Source organism: Typopeltis vanoorti, chromosome 6, assembly GCF_054136105.1.
Source record: "Typopeltis vanoorti isolate ZY-2024b chromosome 6, IOZ_Tvanoo_1.0, whole genome shotgun sequence".
In the NCBI taxonomy this organism is placed as follows: Eukaryota; Metazoa; Arthropoda; class Arachnida; order Uropygi; family Thelyphonidae; genus Typopeltis; species Typopeltis vanoorti.
Genome location: NC_143554.1, coordinates 161,842,407 through 161,862,812, shown reverse-complemented (window position 1 = coordinate 161,862,812; position 20,406 = coordinate 161,842,407). Strand labels below are relative to the sequence as shown.

The window sequence follows — 20,406 nt, the reverse complement described above, 5'->3', positions numbered from 1 at the left end:
AGGAACATCTGACCATGTTTATTGTATATAAGTTATGTATAGTTTCCTTTTTTTCATATTTAATTATTATTCCCTGTATAATTCACCTACCAAATCTAAGCTGATCTCATTGGAATGTATCCTAATTTGTTGTAAATCATGTTGTACCACTTACTTCTGATGTACTACTTGTGTTTGGATACGAAATAAATAAATCATCAGTAAGTGGTAATAATCGGTTTTCATCAGTGAGCACCTGGCATCCTCTTCGACTACAGCTTGCCTAAATGTTTTCCCAGTACGAGTTGAAGGCATCAAGCTGATGTGTGGGTTTCTCGTACATCAGCTTGATGCCTTCCGTAAGAAGGGTGGAAGATGAGCTTTTGTCAGTCCTAATATACCATGCCAAGAGTTTATATGATCTGCTTTGGCTTCTGAATCCAATGTCTCATTTTCTGCTGGACTTGCTAACCTTTGCACTTCTCCTGATTCAGTGATTATGCTGACCTTTTCTCCTTATTTGTTCCTGAAAGCGATCACGTGCAGTGCACTAGCTCAACCAGAGAGATAATCTTTCTTGGATATTTCAACCCTCATTTCGGCTGAACACAGATCACAAGCTTGAGGAGAAGCTGACCTGCTTGTTGTTAGTAATGATATGCTGAGGATTTTTAACTTGCCTCCTAAGTTACCGATGTCCCATTCTTTTTCCGACACTCTCTCGACTAGCTCTACCACCAAATACATTCTGATCTCGACTTTGTCCGTATATCTTTTCATAGAGATCGTCTTTTTTCAGACAATCTCAACCTCGCATTGTATGGCACCATAATGAAACAAATGAGGACAAATGATTTGTGTGCCTCTTTTCGGTTTGATTTGTTTTCCCTCTCTCCTGATTCAGGCAACTGCTCTGTTCTAATAACTAAAACTATTCTTACTGGTTTGCGTGCTTTTATTTCTCATTCCACATAAATTTCCCACCGTTTTTCTATTCCTCGGCTTTCCAGTAAATTGATAAATCAGTCCAAGCTGAAGTGCAGCATACTCTCAATGGCTACAGATTGCATTACAGAACTACAAAAATATCAAACCTAAAGGACTGTGGGTACCAAATGGCTTGCCTTCTGCTCAAATAGTAGTCAAGACTTTTGCTTCCTTGCTAATGACGTTAAATAAAAACATCTTTCCTACTATGTTTCCATCTCTCTCTCTCTCTCTCTCTCTCTCTCTCGCGTCCCGATGGAACATTGGCAACATCTCTTAAAGATAAAACCGACCTCTTGACATCTCCTTTCATCTCTAACGCTTGTTTACATGAGCAAGAAAAATCTCTTCCTACAATTCCACAAATTATTCTCATTATGTCGCCTCGGAGTTTTGAGAGCAGGAAATAAGGAAAGAAATCAATAGCTTTGATACATAATGAGTCTTCTTGCGAAGATCGTGTCCTTCCACTTGTACTGAAAGCTTGTGATCCAGAAATAACACCTGTCCGGTTTCGCCTTTACAAGCTGTCCTACTCAACTAGCATCTGTACAGCAGCATGGAAGCAGGCTTTTATCTAGCCTCTTCCTGAAGAAGGGAATAAAAGTCAGCCATCCAAGTATGGTCCCATTGCTTTCGCCTGAATACTCTTTGAAGTGAAGGAGGAGAATGTCGTCGACAACCAGGGATAATCAGTATGGATATCGCCAGTTTCGTTTCATATGAAACCTCCTCGCTAACCGTATCCACAATGAAAACGATTCGAGAATCTGATCTGGATGCTCTTGATATTTCCAAGTCATTTGATCGAGTCTGACATCAAGCGCCTTCTTTTCAAGCTGTCATCTAATGATTCCTCGTCTACCTTTTGTGAGTGGATTGTCAGCTTTCTTTTCCTCTCTGGTTGTTTGGAAGATTCTCTCACATATGACGTTTCAGTCATTGCTCCAGTATCCTCGGCTCTGTGCTTTATCCTACACTCTTTCTCTAATACATCAGCGATCTTCTCGCTCTAATTGGCAGTCCTAGTGATGGCTTTGCTGATGACAGCACACCCCATTCCTTTCTTCTTCGTCTTCATTCACAAAACCATGTACTCAAATAAGTCAAGCTTCAGGGTGTTCTGTGAAATATGCTTACAACATCCACCGATATTTTAGTCATTCTCAAGTGGTGCGAGGAAAAATTCTTAATATTTAATGCTACAAAACACATCCCGTCGTTCTTATTTTCTAGGGAAGCCGGTGCCTTACTCTTCCTTACCAACTAAGATCAGTTTATATTGTTATCATGTCTGAGGTGGTGCGCCAAAAACCTGCCTCAGAATGCTTGATTTTATCCGGAAAAAGACTGTTCACATAATAGATGACCTCGCTCTCATTGACCTATCTCCAGTTGCTTTCCCACAGAATGTGCGCAGTTGTTAGTCACCGTGGTGTGTCATTCAGCTCCAGAATCACCGATCCAACTTCTCATCGTCTTCCTTCATTCCATGTACTTCCATTTTCTGAAATAGTCCTCCCATTGCTGTTTTCCCACAATGAATACAACCAGCCAACGCTTGTTTGTCATTTAAATGTACTAAGTTCAGGTTTAGATACAAAATATAAAAGGGTGAAGTGTGCAGAGTCGCAGATCCAAAGGGGTCTCGCTAATTGGATGGTTGCGAATGCTCCCTACTAAGCGAAAGAGAAGGTGGATAATAAGCGAAGAGTCTCCTCTTTCTTTCTGCATCTTGAAATGTCCATGTCGAGATTAAAGTGAAGAAATGACAATGCAAAAAAACTATATTTTCTTTTATAATAAAATTAAATGCATAGAGTTTTAATTTTGCTTTGAAAAATGCTTCGAGTTCCTTGGACAGAGAAAGGAACCAACATGAGCATCAGAGATCAGTTGAATCTTGAAGTGGTGAAGATAAGCATCCCCAAATATTTTGGACACATCTCAAGAAGAGAGGGAGAAAACATAGAAAAACTCTTCTTGCAGGACAAGATGCCAGGAACTAGAAGAAGAGGCTCACCCATGGGGAATGGCCAAATCAAATTGCTGCTATAAGGTTTCTTGAATTCACTTAGCAAGACCGACAGATGGAGAAGGCTAACACGTCTGGTCACAAGTCCTCACGTGCGATTTTGATTAAGAAGAAGAATATGAATTGTAAAAAAGAAAACCGAATACCTGTGAATATGTCTTAATGCATTAAATATTAAGCTAACAAAGTCTTAAGATTTGGTGTCGTAACATTCCTGAATGCATTTCGAATGCAAGAATTCAAAACGCACAAACAAGTTGAAACATTCACGCTGGTATTTAAGTGCCGCTGTTGCGATGCATAAAATATTCGACTCGCAAGATTTGCGAAGATTTGACAACCTATTGGACGATAGCCAGCGAGTTCTTCGATAGTTGCAGAAGCTTCCGATTGCTGCGGGGTTACAGGATGTCTACAAGATAACTTCGTAAACTTACGGGCAATAAAAAATAGTCGATCGGGAGCTTTCATTACGATGTGAGCTGAGATCATTCCGACGATGTTCGGTTCCGAGCCTCTCGATCCAGCGACATTACAGAGCGCACGCGCAGAACTGTGCTCTCGTTAATCGCTTTTAATGAAGTTTCGTTTGGATTTTTCGAGCATCGCTTGAACGCTCTGCAAATCAATCCGAAATAAACCGCCCCGTTGTGCTAACAGCGACTCGCTAATGCGGCGAGCTTTTCGCCTTTCCCCCAACCCGGCATTCGAGCGAAGGACGCGATGCCATTTGCAGTCGATCGGAGCGGAATGGAAAATGCGTCGCCATCGACTTAATCCCGCAGACCACGTGACGAGCAGCGAACAGAAAGCTTTCGCAGCCATCCGGATCACGTCGTCCGGGCAACCGCTAACCGAGAAAAGCGCCACGTCACGGCGAAAATCCGCGGTAATCTCCGAAACCGCGTCAACAGATGGGCAAGAAATCGGCGCGTTAATCCCCGGCAATTGCATGCATACGAACGACATCCCCCGCAGGGATGCTCAGCGCGCGACCACGTGATACCTGCCACTGGTTAATGCACGCCTCGAGGAGAGCGTTCGTTATGCGGAGACAGCCAGCCACGTGATCAGGGTGGCGGATATTGAAACACACACACACACACACATGCAGTAAAAGAAATCCGGAGGAAGCGGAGATATAAAAGAGGGAAGAGGCGACAAAAATTAAAAGATGAAATCAAACTCCACAAGAAAGAAATAAAGAAGGAGTGTGCGTGCGTGCTTGTGTGTGAAAGAGAGAAAGATAGAGAGAGAGAGAGAGATAATCTTTCCATAAACGGACTCCACACCAAGAGAAAGGCAGAGATTGTCTGCTGCGGAAATTGCGCCACTGCCGGACACGTGCAAAAGCGGAAATACACCCTCAGGAAGTAAGAAGAGACCGCTTCTTATCAATCCCAATAAACTGCCTCGGGATTATGTGAATTCCTCTCTTTATGGCTACGACTGAAGAGCGCCTGTTTGTTCGCTGATCGCGTTGGCTTGTCATCGGAGAAGCCGTCCAATCCACGCTCTCATCCGATTCTCGAGAGTGCTTGAATTATTTCTCGGCTCAGCACAAGCGAATATTCCATACGCAAGAAAGAAGCGTAACATGCTTCTTATAGTAACTTTCCAGAATAATAGGAACAAGGGGAGAGGAAAAAGTGAGGACGGCCAAACAAAGCTTAAAGCGATGATTGTTGGCGCGTGACAATCATCGCTTTAAGCTTTGTTTGGCCGTCCTCACTTTTTCCTCTCCCCTTGTTCCTATTATTCTGGAAAGTTACTAAAAGAAGCATATTACGCTTCTTTCTTGCGTATGTGATGACGTATTACGTAGCTGTGTGTCTGTAATTTTTTGCTCATTTTAGCCTGGACGAGCGCTTGTTCTTAGGATACGCGAGTAACTGTCCAATCTCTCTACTATATCCTAGTATAGCATAAAATAAAAACATGAACGAAAAATAGATTGCAGTAAATTCTACTGCACACGATAACGTAAGAAGGAAATAAAATCATTAATGTTCAGCTTGCGTTAAAAATCTGTGAAGAAACACGAGGAGGCGAAATGTTTTATGTTATGGACGGATGTTCGAAAACAGGAAAGAATTTTCTTTCAGTATGAGGATTGTCAACGGGTGTATTCCGACGTGCTGCCAGCCATCGCATTTTGATGTTGAAAACATCGGAGTGAGACCACCAGACGAGACCACGTCGTCGTTCTTTGTACTCACCGATCATCTCCTTAGCAACGGCCCACAGGGATCCACTCTACCTCGAGATTTATACGGATTGCACCGACCGAAGTGACGTTTCCTTTCGATGCTGGAAGGATGGAAGAGGTTTTTTTGTTTCTGATTCCTAAAGTGCTCCTTCGTTTTCTACCAACTCATTCTTTCTTTCTTTTTTTTTCAATGGCCTTATTGAGCACTTCTTTCTAGCTACCATTCATTCATTTGCAGTCATCTTTCTTGGGAAGTTCCCCCTCACTCCTCCCCTGTTTGTCTGCTATTTCGGTTGGGGGAATTGGAATTTCTCATGAAAACCTCCGATTCCATCTTTTCGTATTTTTGCCGCTAAGCAAATTTGCTTCATCAGTCTATCATTAATTGAATGTAGATTTCAAGGGGAAACCGGTTGATCATTGTTTCATTTTTCATTCTCTTCGCAGTCTCCTTTTGCTTTATTCGGTTCCTCCACTTATTTGATAGCACGTGTCCTCACTTATTTATCCTTTTTGTCATTCACATATTATTTAAAAAGATTTTAAGACGGAAGGAATAAATATTTTAAAAGATTTTAAAATGATAATACGTAAATATCCAACAAGACACTTTCCTTAGTAGACATAAAGGGCCTAAAATATTTAGTTCCGAAAGCAAATAAAGAAGCAACACACAAACATTATACTTATTTAGCGCCAAAATATTCAACACAAACAATAAGAAATGAAACTAACCCAAACAAATATAAAACTCTAATCAAAGAGTATTTATTTTCCCACAGAAACGAGGAAGCTCTGTTCAAATTAATTGTATAAATGATTGGTTTTTAGCATATTTGTATTCACATATCCAGTCTCATGTGTAAAACGTAAAACGTAAATGCTATTTAACTGCTTTTTTATTTTGTTCCTAATTAATTGTTATGCAACTTTCTCTGTATGATGACATTTTATTTTATCTGCGAGTTTATTATGTAATTATATTATAATAATATGTATATTATATGAATGTACATAGGAGTATTTAATGAAAATGCATTACAACAATTTTTGTAACTTTATGCATATCGTAACCTGGATGAGCTGTTGCTCTTAGGTTACACGTATGGTTGTTCAACATTTTGTACTATTATAGGAAGCATACAAATAAACATGATTTTTTGATTGAAAAAAAGAAAAAAAGAAGATATTATCTGATTAATGAGACAGCTTTCAAACGTTTAATGCAAAATGAATTAAAACGATATCCGAGAAGTGAGTGCACAGTCCTTCATTCCGATTCCTCGAGGTAGGAAAAGATGAATGCTACTTTGCATTTTATTGTAATTAAAATCTGCAGTTTTCATAATAAAAAACTTCGAAAGGACTAGAAAATTCTCGTTCCGACAGTTGGAAAAATCTCCAGGCGTGCTTACTGAAAAGAAAGTGTATGTTTCCTAAGAGGTTTTAGAAGCTGATATTAATATGCAATCCAGTGCATGTTGAGAACCCTACAACGAGTTGTTATGGGACTGAAATCACGAATAAACAAAGGATGGAGGGGAAAAATGGGAAATGCAATCGTTTCTCTTTTTTCTCCAAGTATGCCCACTGTGTGCAACAGACGTCCGCATGTTTTGCTGTGCGAGTATGTGAAAGCAGTGCAGCCAACGGGGGGGGGGATTAATTTATCTTTCTCAGAAATAGAAGCCGATTCTGTTCTGATTCGGAGGAGAGAATTCTAACTGTTACGCGTATATGGCAGGAAAAGTGGATGCGCATAACCATTGAAACGAACCACTTACCTCTACGAGACCTTGGACTATCCTGACGAATATCACTAAGACAGGCGACACCTTTGCCGAGCCCGGTAACAACATGTTCAGCAGTGCGGATATCATGATCGCAGTCCCAAACACCCTGCAGAGAGAAACAAGAAAAACCGCTCTTAGTAGTAGAATGCGTGATTGGCGCGGAGTTGGGGATGCTCCCCATTCCTAAATTCTCGTTTGGAAATGCCTTCGTATCATTGTACCCCAAATCGCAAACTCTTATCCGAAGCGGGGAAAATTAATAAAACTAAAATTGGGTTTAGAATCCCAAAGCAACATTACGTCACAATAATTAGCGTAGCTGGAAGAAATCTGTATTATCTGCAATGTCGTTTTTTCCTTTTTCTTGCTTAATTTAATTCCAAATTCTATTAAAATTATCTTTTAGTTGGTTTATTGAAGTGCTCCCAAATGGAGTCGGTTACATCAACTTTTGACAGCCTAGGTGACAACGTCCAGATAAATCTGTGCACCTTTATTTTGGCGTTTGGATTCCCGCATTACGGATATCTTCCTTTCTGCAGCAAATCTTAGATCCCCAAGAACTTTACTTCTTAGAATAAATGTAGCTACTTTGGAAGCAACTCTTCCCTTAGGTTTTGCTTCTGGCATTCGCTGTGGTTCCTTTTAATCGTTCGTAAAATTCCATCTCGAGATATAGTCGCAGACACTTTTCTTCTCTACCATCTTTATTCATATTTGTCTGATACATGCTGTTTGTAGACAAATACGAATTCTGAAAGGCTTCCAACAAGTTTCTTTCTTTTTGCCAGCATTTCCACAGTGAGCTAAAAGTAGCATGTGGGATACAGAGGGAAACTGCAGCTTTATAAGTTGAACTCACAGCTGTGTTACTTTTGAGAGCACGTCGTTTCCTTCCACTGTCCATAACCCCAGTCACGCAATAAAACAGAGTTGCAAATAGGGTTCCTTTTGTCGCAACGTTCACCTATAAACGTTGGTCTTGTATTCTATGAAAGAACAAAAACACAGCAGCAAAGTGATGCACAAGCCATGATAAGTTGGTTCACTCCTATACCTTGTATATTTGATTTGATCAAGGAAACATTTCTCGAAACTGACCAGACCGAACATGCGATACAGAGCTGGGGTGCCCTTCGCTTTGTTGGTAGCAGAAGATTTCAACTCTCAGAAGTCAGGAATATTTTCCCATTCCATTCCCAGTGTGTTTCATCTTGTCCCTTTTGAGATTTATAAGTTGAACTCACAGCTGTGAGTTCAACTTATATAATTTATCTTACATAACTTATATAACATCTTCCATAATTTATAATTTTCCAAAATCTCCAGTTTCTCTTTATAAATAACAATACTACTAATACTACTAATAATAATAGGGTTAATGATAGAGGAACGAAAACGAATAAAATTGATAAATAATAAAAATATAATTTCAGAATGTTCTTTATTGATAAAAACGTGAACTGTCGTCAGTGGTGATGAGTTCTGACATTTCTCCATGAGATGTTGCGATAAAATCGTCGACCAAATTTATGCAACTTCTGTTCTTATTTAATTTTTGTATCGTTAATCAATTCTCGTTTATTAGTGACTGATTTATTTGTTTGTTATTATGGGCGCTTAATAATATTTTACTCGAATATAAAAATGTGCGATAATTTTCGATAGTTTCTTCAAGGAAAGAAACATTAGGTGGCGCTCAGAATATCCCACATCGGCTTTCTATTGTTGCTGCAGACTTCTACTTTTTTGAGAGCTGATATTTCTATTTTAGATTATCTTACGTCATCACCTATTAAAGACACGAAAGACAGTTCAATGATGCAATTCAATAAGCAGTCACCAATAATCTATTAATGAAAATATGAGATTAATTTGCCATTTTTCTGATATTGCAATTTTTATGTAATTTCAGTTTGCGTTTATGAAAACGTGATAAAATCGGAAATTACAGTGATCTATCGCTACGCAATTTCTTCTCTTCGTTCCATGTCCTTCCCTTCACTAATCATTTCCATTTCCAACTGCTCTCAGTTGTATTTCTTTCAACCCCAAAAGTAACTAATTCTAACCATTCCCGATTACCTCGTCATCAAGGTCATCCGCATGCTCTCATGCAAAGTCTTCATTCTTCTTAAGTTACAGAGAGATCTATCAGACGCGAGTATTTTGGATGGATTCTTATTCTTTTTGTGCATCGCGTATCATAAAGCGTAAACAAAATATCTTGCTAACTCCTACTTTCGGGTGAAAGCACGAAAGACGCCCAGGTTCGTTCTTCCGCGCGCGCAGCAGAAAGGAAAGCACTCACCTGTTGGCTGGATATTTCGCTGCTAGAAACCCTCCGGGAATTTGCGTGACGAGGTAACCCCAGAAGAAGGAAGAGTCGACGACCCCTATCGTCTCCGGCTTCCAATCGAACTCCGGACCCTAGAGAATAAAAAACGGAACGTTATCCGAACGTCTCATAACATGGCGGAAAGATGATGAAAGAAATTTAAATTTAACTAAAATGAAAATCTCGAGGAAGGATCCCCTTTAGTCAATGCACCCCCCCCCCCTTCATCTGCTTTTAGACCCACCCAAGTAAAATGTTTAACAGAAGGGAGCGAAGTCATTAAAGGCATTTGGACCAAAACTCGAAGTCTGTTTGCTGCCTTTCATTTTGTAAATAGTTTGACTCTCTCGTTCTTCTGCAACCTTTGCTTATCGTATTTAAAAAGCGGAAAGATATGCCAGTCAACTTCAAATTCGGCTACATTGCTTAACAGATTTATTTTTTTATTTTCAGCATTTCCCTAAAATACTTTCAAATTTCAAATTAGTTTTCGTTTAATTTAAAACTTCGCATTGTTCTGAATCAAGCAAGTGGAAGTCCACGAAATATCGTTTGTTTGTTCGGATACAAAATACGTGTCGAGTTTTGCTAAATCTTACAGATCTGAAAAAATCGATATTTCGATTTTCCTCATCCTAACTATAAATTCCCTACATAGGGGTATAAGACGATATTTTGTATTTGATGGCGATACTCAATTGAGCAAGTAAATTCAGTATTTAATCTCCTTCATCCCAATATGAACATGAGCAAGGATTTATTCATTCCTGTATGTGTTCTTCAGCAATACTGAATATCAACTCTTGAAACTTCTTCAGTTTAGAAATTCATTTTTCATGTCTGTTGCGAATCTTCTCATTGGATTCTGCAGAACCCTTCTCAGTGGATTCTGCACAGCCGTCTGTTTTCGTTTTCTTAAATTTAGTATTCTTTCCCTAAGAATAACAGCGGATGATGTTCTTGGATGGATGTTTACTTTTCTATCGGTCCCTGCGTAATGTTTCTAGAAGACGCACAGCTAAATATATTCTGGTGTCTTTTCTGTCCTGCGCAGGTACCTTTGCACTAAATAATTTTACCCTTTTTACATTCTGATTGCATTTTTATTCTCCTCAGCTATTTTGCTTCATCATTTCAATCTGTTTTGATGATGACGTGATTTCCAGTATCTCTCCATCCATCCTCCCTTTCTGAACAATCGTGTGGGTTATCTACCAAATATTATTCTTATGAATATATGAGGAGGTTGTTTCCATAATGCTGGACCAAAAGAAAAAAGGCCGTGATAACTTCAATTATAGTTGCCGACTACATGAACCACTTTGGGCCTTTTTTGTTTTCAACGGTTTCAGGAGTGAGTCCAGAAAGAGGTTTCGTCCCTGAACCTCGAATTTTTAACAGAACTCAGAAAAATCCCCTATATAACTCGCATTGTTTCAATATATGTTAGTGGGACCACAAGGAGGAGGAGGCAGTTATCTGCCGTACTCTAGTCTCGATGCCTTGCATCTCGCCACTAGCCTTGAGCTCAGCTCTCCTTGACAGCAAAGTTTTTCAAAAGTTAGGGGGAGATACGAAGAGTTCTCACTACTTCCATTAGGGAATATAAAGGCGTTAGAGGAATTTATTTCGATTGAAACTGATTTACCACAGACCGAGAGCAGAGTTTCTCTCTTGTGAGGATTCAGGGAAGGATCATATCTCCAGTGACTTCCCTCTCCTCTCTTTGTGTGCAGTTTTATGGACATCAAGCTACATTCAGCAGTCCATTCCATTTAGTTGCAGAATGATAAACTTTCTGTTAACTGCAGAGATGGATCTTCCATAGATATGTTAACTTACTGATTCTATTTTATTTGCTGTTTGTTTCTGAATGTTTATTTCGAGCCTTTAACCCTCTCATGCATAAGGGCCTCATATGAGGACATCCTTTTTAACATATGCAGGGCACAAATTTAGCAAAATTAATGAATTCATGGTAATACTGTAAGATTAAATAGTACTGTATCATCGTTATACTTTTTTATAAATGAATATAAAAATTCATCCATGAGAGGGTTATTGGTTAATACAACAATTCTTGTATTCAAAATTGCAGCTTTCGTTGTATGCTCTTAAGCCACATTTGTAATTTAGAATTATCACTGAGTTCATTAATAAATCGATAGTTTAATATTTTTATCGAAGTGTTTATTTTAATGAAATTTATGCGATACACTGAAATAGGAGCAGAAAAGGAGAGCTTGTGAATGGAGAAAGGGAAAGAGGAGCTGTTTTATTTTTCCATTTAGAAAGAGCCGAATGTGTGAAACCGGGGTATTGATATCCTCGATAGACAATTTTTCCTATCGTTTGTCGTCTCGCATGATTATTAGATGAGGCATTCCTTCCTCCACTTTGTACACCCCACCGGATTTCTCATTTTAATCCCAAATGCGAGAATTTTTCCTGACATTTTCTGATGTTGCGAAACTTCTGTGAGTTTTGTTCCTGAAATGTTACGCCACTTTATTTTCCCACTTATACGTTACACGTTTTTTTTCTTCGTTTCATTTTTGATCGCCATCGTTCATTTCCTATTTTTCCGTGGTTTAGAAATCCTTCAGAGCATCTGTCTCCCACAAGTCTCTCATTTCCTCTTCCTTTTCCCATTCTGGACCGCCTCCCTTTTCATCTGCTCCGACAGAAGAACGAGCAGTCCCGAATCCTAAGTTTATTGACATCCGTGCATAAAAACCAATCCACCAGGATCCCCCTGCACTCCCCCTCCTCCCATCAAGTCGCCTTCTTTAGGAACGCACGGTGTGATTCGAACAACCTTTCGTCTTCCATTTGCTCTTCGCCGATGGTCGCCATTTCTTGTTGTCGCATGCTGTTCGTTCTCCTCCTTGCGCTGTTTTTACTCCGCTGTTGACTTTAATAAATCGAAGTGGCTTCTCGAGAGGGGATCGCTAACGTGCACGCTGACACAAGCACATAAAGAAGCGGCATATTCATCGATTATCCTCTGCAAGCGCCCCGTAAACATCGACGAAGCCGGAGAGGATTAATCTTCCGTCCCTTCACCTGCATTCTACACTCGCAAGAAACAGCGACAATACAGACTCTTTGCGACACGCGCTCGTTGATGGGCCTCTTCGGTAAATACGGCTGGCACAGAAACAAATCACTCGTCTCCCGGGCAACACTTTCACGGGCGTCCACGCGACCTCTCTAATGGAGAAACCGTGTCGCCGGAATCAGAATGGTCGGCGACACTTTTCATTAGCGACAGTTTCGCCAAAGTCTCGCTTCTAAGGGAAGGGGAGTTTGGAGAGAGAAGGACCAGCGCGCACGTGCGTGTGTGTGTGTTAAGCGGAATCAGCGCCAATGACAACAGCCTGTCGGTGTTGATACGAAGATGCCTTCCTGAGCTGATAAGAAACTATCTCAGCAGCAGCTTCCCCCCCCCCCCGCGGTTCGCTCCTTTAAAAGCAGCTGTTTGAAGAACACAGGAAGAGTTCTTTGCAGTCGCGCTTAGTTTTTGGGAGGAACTTCCGAGACAATCAAGGAGAGGAGAGTTTACGGGAAAGAGGGGAGGTGACAGGTCGCTTTCGTGCCCAAAGGTAAACGGACAGTCGAATACCCCTTTAGTTTATGAAAGCAGCGGCGTCACGCCCCTGGACGTGATCCGAATTCTGACAATTTAGTTGTCATAGACACCCGACAATAACAAATTGCGGAATCCGCCCGCATTTCCCCACTCGGACAGCTGCCCTCTTTCGTGGCGCTTCCTCTCGGCTGATCTCGATGGGTGGGGTGATGTGCGTCTGTAGGACCTGACCGTTCGCAGCGCCTCCTATATACTACCGTGGACCTTAGTCCTCTGCTAGTCCCGATGACGTCAGAAAGTCGAAATATGTGTTTGGGTCCTCCCTTCTTCTTCTTCTTCTCCTCCACTTCGCCTTGCATACCGCATCTTAACGAGGTTTCTTAAACCACCATTCCAACTTTCCGATGCCTCTTCCACAGCAGCTCCAATTCCAAGGAGGTGCTTAAACCAGTTCGCGCTGGGATTACTTAAGCAGCATCGGAAGAACCTTCTTGCTGAGGAAGCCACTCTTTCAGCAAAACTCTCTTCTTCTCAACTTTTTCTTTCTCTCCCTCCCTCCTCACTTTTTTCCCTGCCCGACTCTCTGCTTTTTCGTTTCTCAGAGGGTGGTTTTCTTCTGACTCTCTTTATTTTTTATTCTCTCGAAAGATTTTTTTCTGCTATTATATTGCATGAAGAAGTGGTTGCACGTCCTTCTCAAGCATTCTCGACTGTGCTTGACTTCCTTTCAAAGGTGAAGTCAAGTGTGGAGTTTTGAAATCTTTCAATAAGTGCGAAATACTTCGACGGAGACAGCGAGCTCTACATTGTCTTCAAGGCGAATTCTCGGACTACAAAGAAACATCAAACTCTTTAAATAATCACGCAATATTGTGAAATCGGAGACTGATAATCATCTCTTGTTTCCATGACAACGTATTTTTGAAAGGAATAAAACTGTTGGCACAAAGATTTGAAAAGTCAAAAATGAGCCTCACATTCTCGATTCTCGGAGGGGGGGGACAGGACCATCTTAAAATACATCCCAAGTATCTGCAGCGAGGATGACTTCGCACATTAGACTCTCGGTGAGTCTGAGACGGAAGTGCGCGCTTCGTTTACTTGGTCGGCTCCAGCCGAGCGCGATTAAGACAGTCACGTGACCGGCTAAATGAGTTTTTGATGTACAGCGCGAGATGTCTCGGGGGAAATCTCTTTCTCTTCCCTCCGCTGTTTACATTTTTTCGGGAATGGGCGGGAGATTACGTGGCGCGCGGACGAGATCAATGAGATTAGGCCTAATGCAACACGCTGCAACGGAAATTTGCGTCATGTGCTTGCACGGGAGTTCATAAATATTTATCGGCCCCGAAGAGAAGGACGAAAATCACTGCGCGTTCTGGAGACGAAAGACGACGGAGGGGAATGATTCCGCGTTTGCTTACGAACATTCCGCTAGTGTAATTAGCGACGTCTGGAAGAGTCTTTATTGAAAGAGACGTGCCGAAAGAACACGCAGCAAGATCGCGGGTGTTTCCTTCTCAGGTGGCCCACATGAACGCGCTTATTCGGATTCCGGCCTCGATGACCGGCAGCATCTCGCTTAAGTGGGCTGCGTGAGGTTCCCCCCTTTCTCCATTGATTGTGCAAGTGGACTGCGGCTTTCTTATCGATTTTTCCCCTTTCATCCGAACAGATCAAAAGGGTGTCGCAGATGACGTTCCATACTGGTCCGTCCTCGAAATGCCCTTGGAGAGAGCCTCCGCCATCATTGCTGTGTCTCAGTGAATGTTTGGACTTTTCACTAAGGATTCGTTTTCTTATCCAAACTCTTTGCACACGTGATTTTGATGTCCGTCACGTATTTTGACGCGAGAAGCTTTTCGACCAGTTTACTCTCGTAAAGAAGAAATGGAGGTCATTTTCGACCCATGCGATGACAGTTCCCGAAAACAGAAGAACAGTTCAAACTTTTCGACAGAAATTCGTTTTAAATCTTTGTTAAGCCCACGTTGCGCGTGATTTGGATGACTAGAAGAACGCTTGCCATTGGCGTAAATCGCTCGCGACAAATGAAGATGTCAAAATACTCCCTTTAACGTAGCGGAAGATCAAGTGTTCAATTTTTTTCCTTTCTCAGGTTGGAATGTGATTTTGCTCCGCAGACGGCTTCTGCAACCGTGTCGTCAACAGACGAACGTGTTCCGCATACATTAAAGGCAGGAGGACTTCGTTCGCCTAAGACACCCATTTGTGAGATGATTACTGTGGCTTTAGTCGGTTCCTTAAGATTCTTCGTCGGCCGTACAATTTACGGTAAAACTCTAGGAGAGCCATCAGTCTATTCTCAAAGGATCATTTAAGTCCAAGAAAGTCTCTCCTTTCCTTAACTGTCTGCCAAAAAAAAAAGAAAGAAAGATAGAAAGATGTCTCGAATTTCCTTTTCTCCCTGCACAAACGAACCCGCAAACGAACGCTTTTTGCGGGAGGATCCGAACAAAGTGTAAACGTTTTTTGGCAATGGCACGCTTTATCCAAAAAGTATTTGGGCTCTTTAAATCACCAGATGTTGGTTGGTAATTCAGTTTATGTGTTCAACAAAAACTTGCACTTCTTGGTTTTCTACCGTTTACGTGAGCGACAGTTAATCAAGCATTCTTTTCTGCGAAATGATAAACTGACCCAGCTAAGGAAAATTCAGGATGTCTGTAGTGTGACGGAGAAGACACACACACACACACACACACACACACACACACTCAAGGGAGAGAATTTGAATACGGGGATGCCTCCGTAGCGAAATCAGGAGTAATATTTCCCCTCCCTCATTTCATTTGGAATGGTGAGTTCGAATCCCGTTGAGGACAAACGGACGGATTTGTAGATTTTTAAAGTGTGGCAGAGTTATACAGTCCCATTCGGAATGCGAGGGTTTCTCCCACTTTTCTCGTGGCCTTAGGCGCAACTCCAGCCAACTCTCCGCACAGATTCGCTCTGCCTGGGAACTCGTCAAGGGTTTAGTTGTTTGGTGGCACAAATTAATGAAAAAATGTATCAAGTAAAGAACAGAAACGATGAGTCCTTATGCAGTATTACGTAACGTAACGAGGAGGAGGAGGAGGGGTACTGGGAGGAGAGGAAGTACTTTGTTAAATAGGCCAACAAATCTATCATGAAAGTCCTTGTTAATAGGAAGAAATCAGGTGGGAAATTTAAGAAACAGTCGTCGCAAGCAATTATTGCAAATTCGCTTTTATTTACGCGAAACCACATTCGCTGATGAATATTGCGGCCTACCTAAAACTGTCTTTCATATCAGGACTCACGTTATTTGCTGTACTTGAAAGTCACGCCTCTCCCCCCCCCTCCCCCCAACGAAAGCCATTTTTTATTATTATTTCAGTGCATAAATATAACTGTTCTTCCCACTATGGGTGGCATTTCACAGAGCTAAACGTGTGCAATCTGACAGCTGCAGCTTTGTTTGTTCGCGAGAAAGGCTTCGACTCGAAAGAAGGAAAACTCTTTCGAGCTGTTCTTTCGTGAAAACCCTCCCTCCTAGAGATGCAAGATAAGCAGAAAGCCGAGATTCTATAGGGTTCCCATGGCAACGCACAAGTCACACGCAGTGGCCTCGTCACACGAACTACAGCATCTCTCAGATGCACCAGCTCACCCATGGGGGAATCGGAAATGTCTTCTCGAACATTACGAACCCACAGATGGAAAGAATAAAGAAAGAACGAGTTAGAATCCGCCGGTTTGAGACGGAAGGAACTCACCTCTCCTGTGCTGTTGCTGACCATCTGGACGATGGCGACTCCCAGGTTGCATCGGATGCCGAAGCTGATGAGGAACCCGACCGAACTGAGAATGGCGATGGTGTAGCGCTTGGTGATGTCGCAGCAGGGACAGTTGGGCTCCAGAAATCTCTTCCAGTCTTTCTTCTTCTTTTTGTCTGCTTCATCCGTCTCGTAGTATTCCTCCTGCAGCTCGTCATGCTTCGCAAACCCTTTCTCGTCTTCCTTCTTCTTTAACTTCCTTCAAAAAGCAAAGACATGTCTTAACACAATTGAAACTAAGTCTCGGTACACTAAGCACACGTGCTAATCAGACGGGCAGCTACCTTATCCTGTCTCGTTCATTTTATTATTAGAAAAACATGTTTACATGTAAACTGGTCGCGATTGCTCATTTAAATATTTCCTGACTGAAAACTGAACTCCTAAATTGTTCACTGAAATTGTAGGTTTTAGATGGATACCGCGTCTCAGAAATATTTCAGCTATTTGAAACGAAGTTTTCATTATAATTCTGAATTCATTGCACCTTTCCAACAGGAAGGATATCTTAAAATTAAAGCAATAATGATGACGATAATAATAAAATATCTGACAGAAGAGAAATGACGAGTACAATGACATAAACTAAATCCTAAAATGAAACTGAAGTTGTCGTCTGCAAAGCATTTGAATGCGAAAATGTGCACACTAAGCTTGCTTTGAATTCTTTCCACTCTGCTGCCAGCATCGCCAAAAAAGGTTTAATAATGACAGACCAGTAATGGAAAACTTGAACCATTCAGAATCTCAAACCGGAGCGTGCACTTTTCCGCATTCAACTGTTTTGTAGGCTTCAGACAATAAGTTTAGGTTGATTTTCGGAGTTAATTTCTATTCCATAAGAAATATTTATTTGATAAGTTTGGAGGTTCTGTTTGTTCTACATTCAGAAGCTTTCATTCTTTTTCAGATTTCAGACACAAAAACGCATTTTTGAATTTAAGATTGCAAGCTCTTGAAATTCATACTGAAACGTACCGATTTCTTTTCGCTTGGAGTGCAACTCCCATAAGATTCCCCCTCTTCGCAGTTTCTCTTCGTTATTAGGATGAAGATCTTTTCTTCTGGACCAACATTTGTCACTGAAGCAATCATTATTGGTATGAAAACATTTATATCCTCGTTCAAGCTTAAAATCTCGTTCCTTACGTCTAGAAAAAGTGTGACTAGGTGTACAAGAACAGTCAGCAGATCTCAATAGACGTTTAAAGAAATTTCCATCTGCATTTGCTGTTTATATTGGCGTTCAAATAGTTGCAAAAACTGTCAGCACAACCAAAATAATTCTGACAGGATTAAAAGCAGGAAACTTGCAACACGCTGAAATGGTAGTCAGTGTCTGGTCTCTTGCCAAAAGAGACAATCTTATTAAATATCCTTCTACCGTTGTATACGTCTAATAACATTCAAGTCTTCTTTGGTTTTTTTCATCTGAAAGATACCAGAAGAATCATGCATAAACGGGACATGAAAAAGGTCTTCTGGTCCTGATTGCATTCTACTGTTGTTCAACTTTTGCGAGATATTTGAGGCCTGTTTATTATCGCTTTCTCTCGTATTCCGGTGTTATCTGTCTCGAAGCTTTATGCAGCCTTTCCAAGAGGGAGGAAAAATCTGTCATCACTTTAGGTTCTGTTGCTCAGACTATAATTCCTGCTGTAAATTATAGAGAAAACCATTAGCACTCAACTTATACACTATACGGAAACCTCTGCATTCGCTACAAATGGATTTTGCACTTTTGATTAACAGGGGATATTCTTGCTGTTACCCACCTGTAAACAAATGCTATGGAAAGTTGGGGACAGGTAGTCGCTCTGAAGGATTTGATTTGATTTGGAACAGACTCCCGTTAAGTAAGCACCCATTATATGATCTGTTTCTAATTTCTGCAGTGTGGGAGAGAGCTTTCCCTTGTCTTGTTTTCTTGCTATAACGGGGTTAGGACTTGCTCATATGAAGTCCCGCTACAGCCATCAGGGATAGAAATTTCAAAGCCGCTTAAAGTCTGAAATAAACACGACGGTGATCTCACTCGGAGCAGTGAGATTCAGCTTCCACGGACACTTTCACAAACCTCTATGATTGCAATGGGATTCAAGCCCACAAGAGGCATGACCCACTCGGCAACCCAAGCTGGAAGATTGCAAATTCAATCCAACATTTACTAACGGCAGCTTTCGTTCTTCTTGATCATTTGACGAACACAATCAGCAGAACTTCTATAATGCTAGCTTTCGAATCCAGATCTCCAAACCATTCTTCAGTGAAATTCTGATAACTCTGTTAATGCCAGTGCTATTCTTTTCTTCCTATGTTGCTTTTGGCAACAACCTAATCTCTAAACAAGATGATATTTTTCTTCTTACAGTTAATCTAACCTCAACCCGCTTGCAATAATTAGCTCATAAATATCGCATTCTCTGCTCAACAAGAAATGAGAATTTCTCTTTCGCTCAAGGCAACACTTTGTCCGTGAACTATTAACGCTACACGAATTGTAATTGGAATGCGATGGTCTTCCTAAGAACGCGCTTAAAATACTCGAGTTAGTACAGAAGAGAGCGTTGGGTTAGGTTGATTAATGACCCACATGTCACCAATTCGCTCCGCTGTCTTTCATATACAGACGTTCATGTTCTACTTTGTCTCTTCTACAAATATTTCCATGGCGACCCGACACTGTTCATCAGAATTAGCATTCATTACTCTTCTATTCTCATCTAAATCTGTGACAATGCGTGCAGTAAACACTCATCACCTTTCACAGTTCATCCGCACGCACAGAAGAAACTGTTCCTTTCACCGTTGTCTTGAAATGGAAAGAAACTTCATCCGTCGAATTCATCTTGCTATCTTTTCTGAACGTCCTTTAACACAGAATACAACTTCTGGTAATTTCTTCATGAGGCGGATTAAGATGATTTACAAGTCTCCTTCCGTCCACTTCGTAAACTCAATGCCTTCCTTATTTCGCTAAAGACAAATATCCCCCTCTTTGTTACCCTGGAGTTTATAGAATCCTCTGCTCCTGCAGCTTATGTTATTATGGACAGACTGATCGTTCTGCAAAAATTCATCTTGAAGAACATCCAGAATATATTTCACTTAAAGAACCCAATAATTCCTGTTTGACAAGCCACGTTATCTACAAAACACAGGATTCAGCGGAACAAACCAAACTGTTACACAAAAGTGGTTTCCTTGTGTAAAGACTGCACAAGTAAAGCTGCGAAGCACACATTCACAACCCAACCGGAACAAAAACATCATTGCCTACAACTTTCACAATTTTTAGGAAGTTACACTAACTAATACTTACCATTCACGTGTTACCCAATTTGTGATTAATTTAATTTTTTTTATATTTTTAAATACTTTTTTAACTAAATTATTTTATTGTTATTTTTGGATATCCATTAGTGCAGATGGGGCTGCTCTCCTGCAGTCGACAGTGTGCACATAATATTCCTCGCTTTCAGGTGAATTTTTGTTCTCTTTTTTTGTGCCTTCCTATAATCGTATTGACAATACGATTATAGGAAACTTTTACACATAAAGACATTAAATTAAACGTAAGCGATTGCTGTAATAGTATTTTATGACGAACTAGATAACCTTCGGCCCCAGTTGCCTTGATATTTGCTCTCAT

The 20,406-nt window shown here is 40.9% G+C and overlaps 1 protein-coding gene across 1 annotated transcript in view; it reads right to left on the bottom strand.

Annotated features, from left to right (window-relative positions):
- Nucleotides 1-20,406, bottom strand: part of LOC150106173 (vesicular glutamate transporter 1-like) — a 108,232-nt gene that overhangs the window by 43,038 nt on the left and 44,788 nt on the right. Inside the window, exons 3-5 of the mRNA XM_090394636.1 lie at nt 16,695-16,953; nt 9,315-9,433; nt 6,995-7,109 (exon numbers count right to left, since the gene is read on the bottom strand). Of these exons, the coding sequence (XP_090250762.1) occupies nt 6,995-7,109; nt 9,315-9,433; nt 16,695-16,953 (493 nt within the window). The remainder of the gene's footprint in view (nt 1-6,994; nt 7,110-9,314; nt 9,434-16,694; nt 16,954-20,406) is intronic.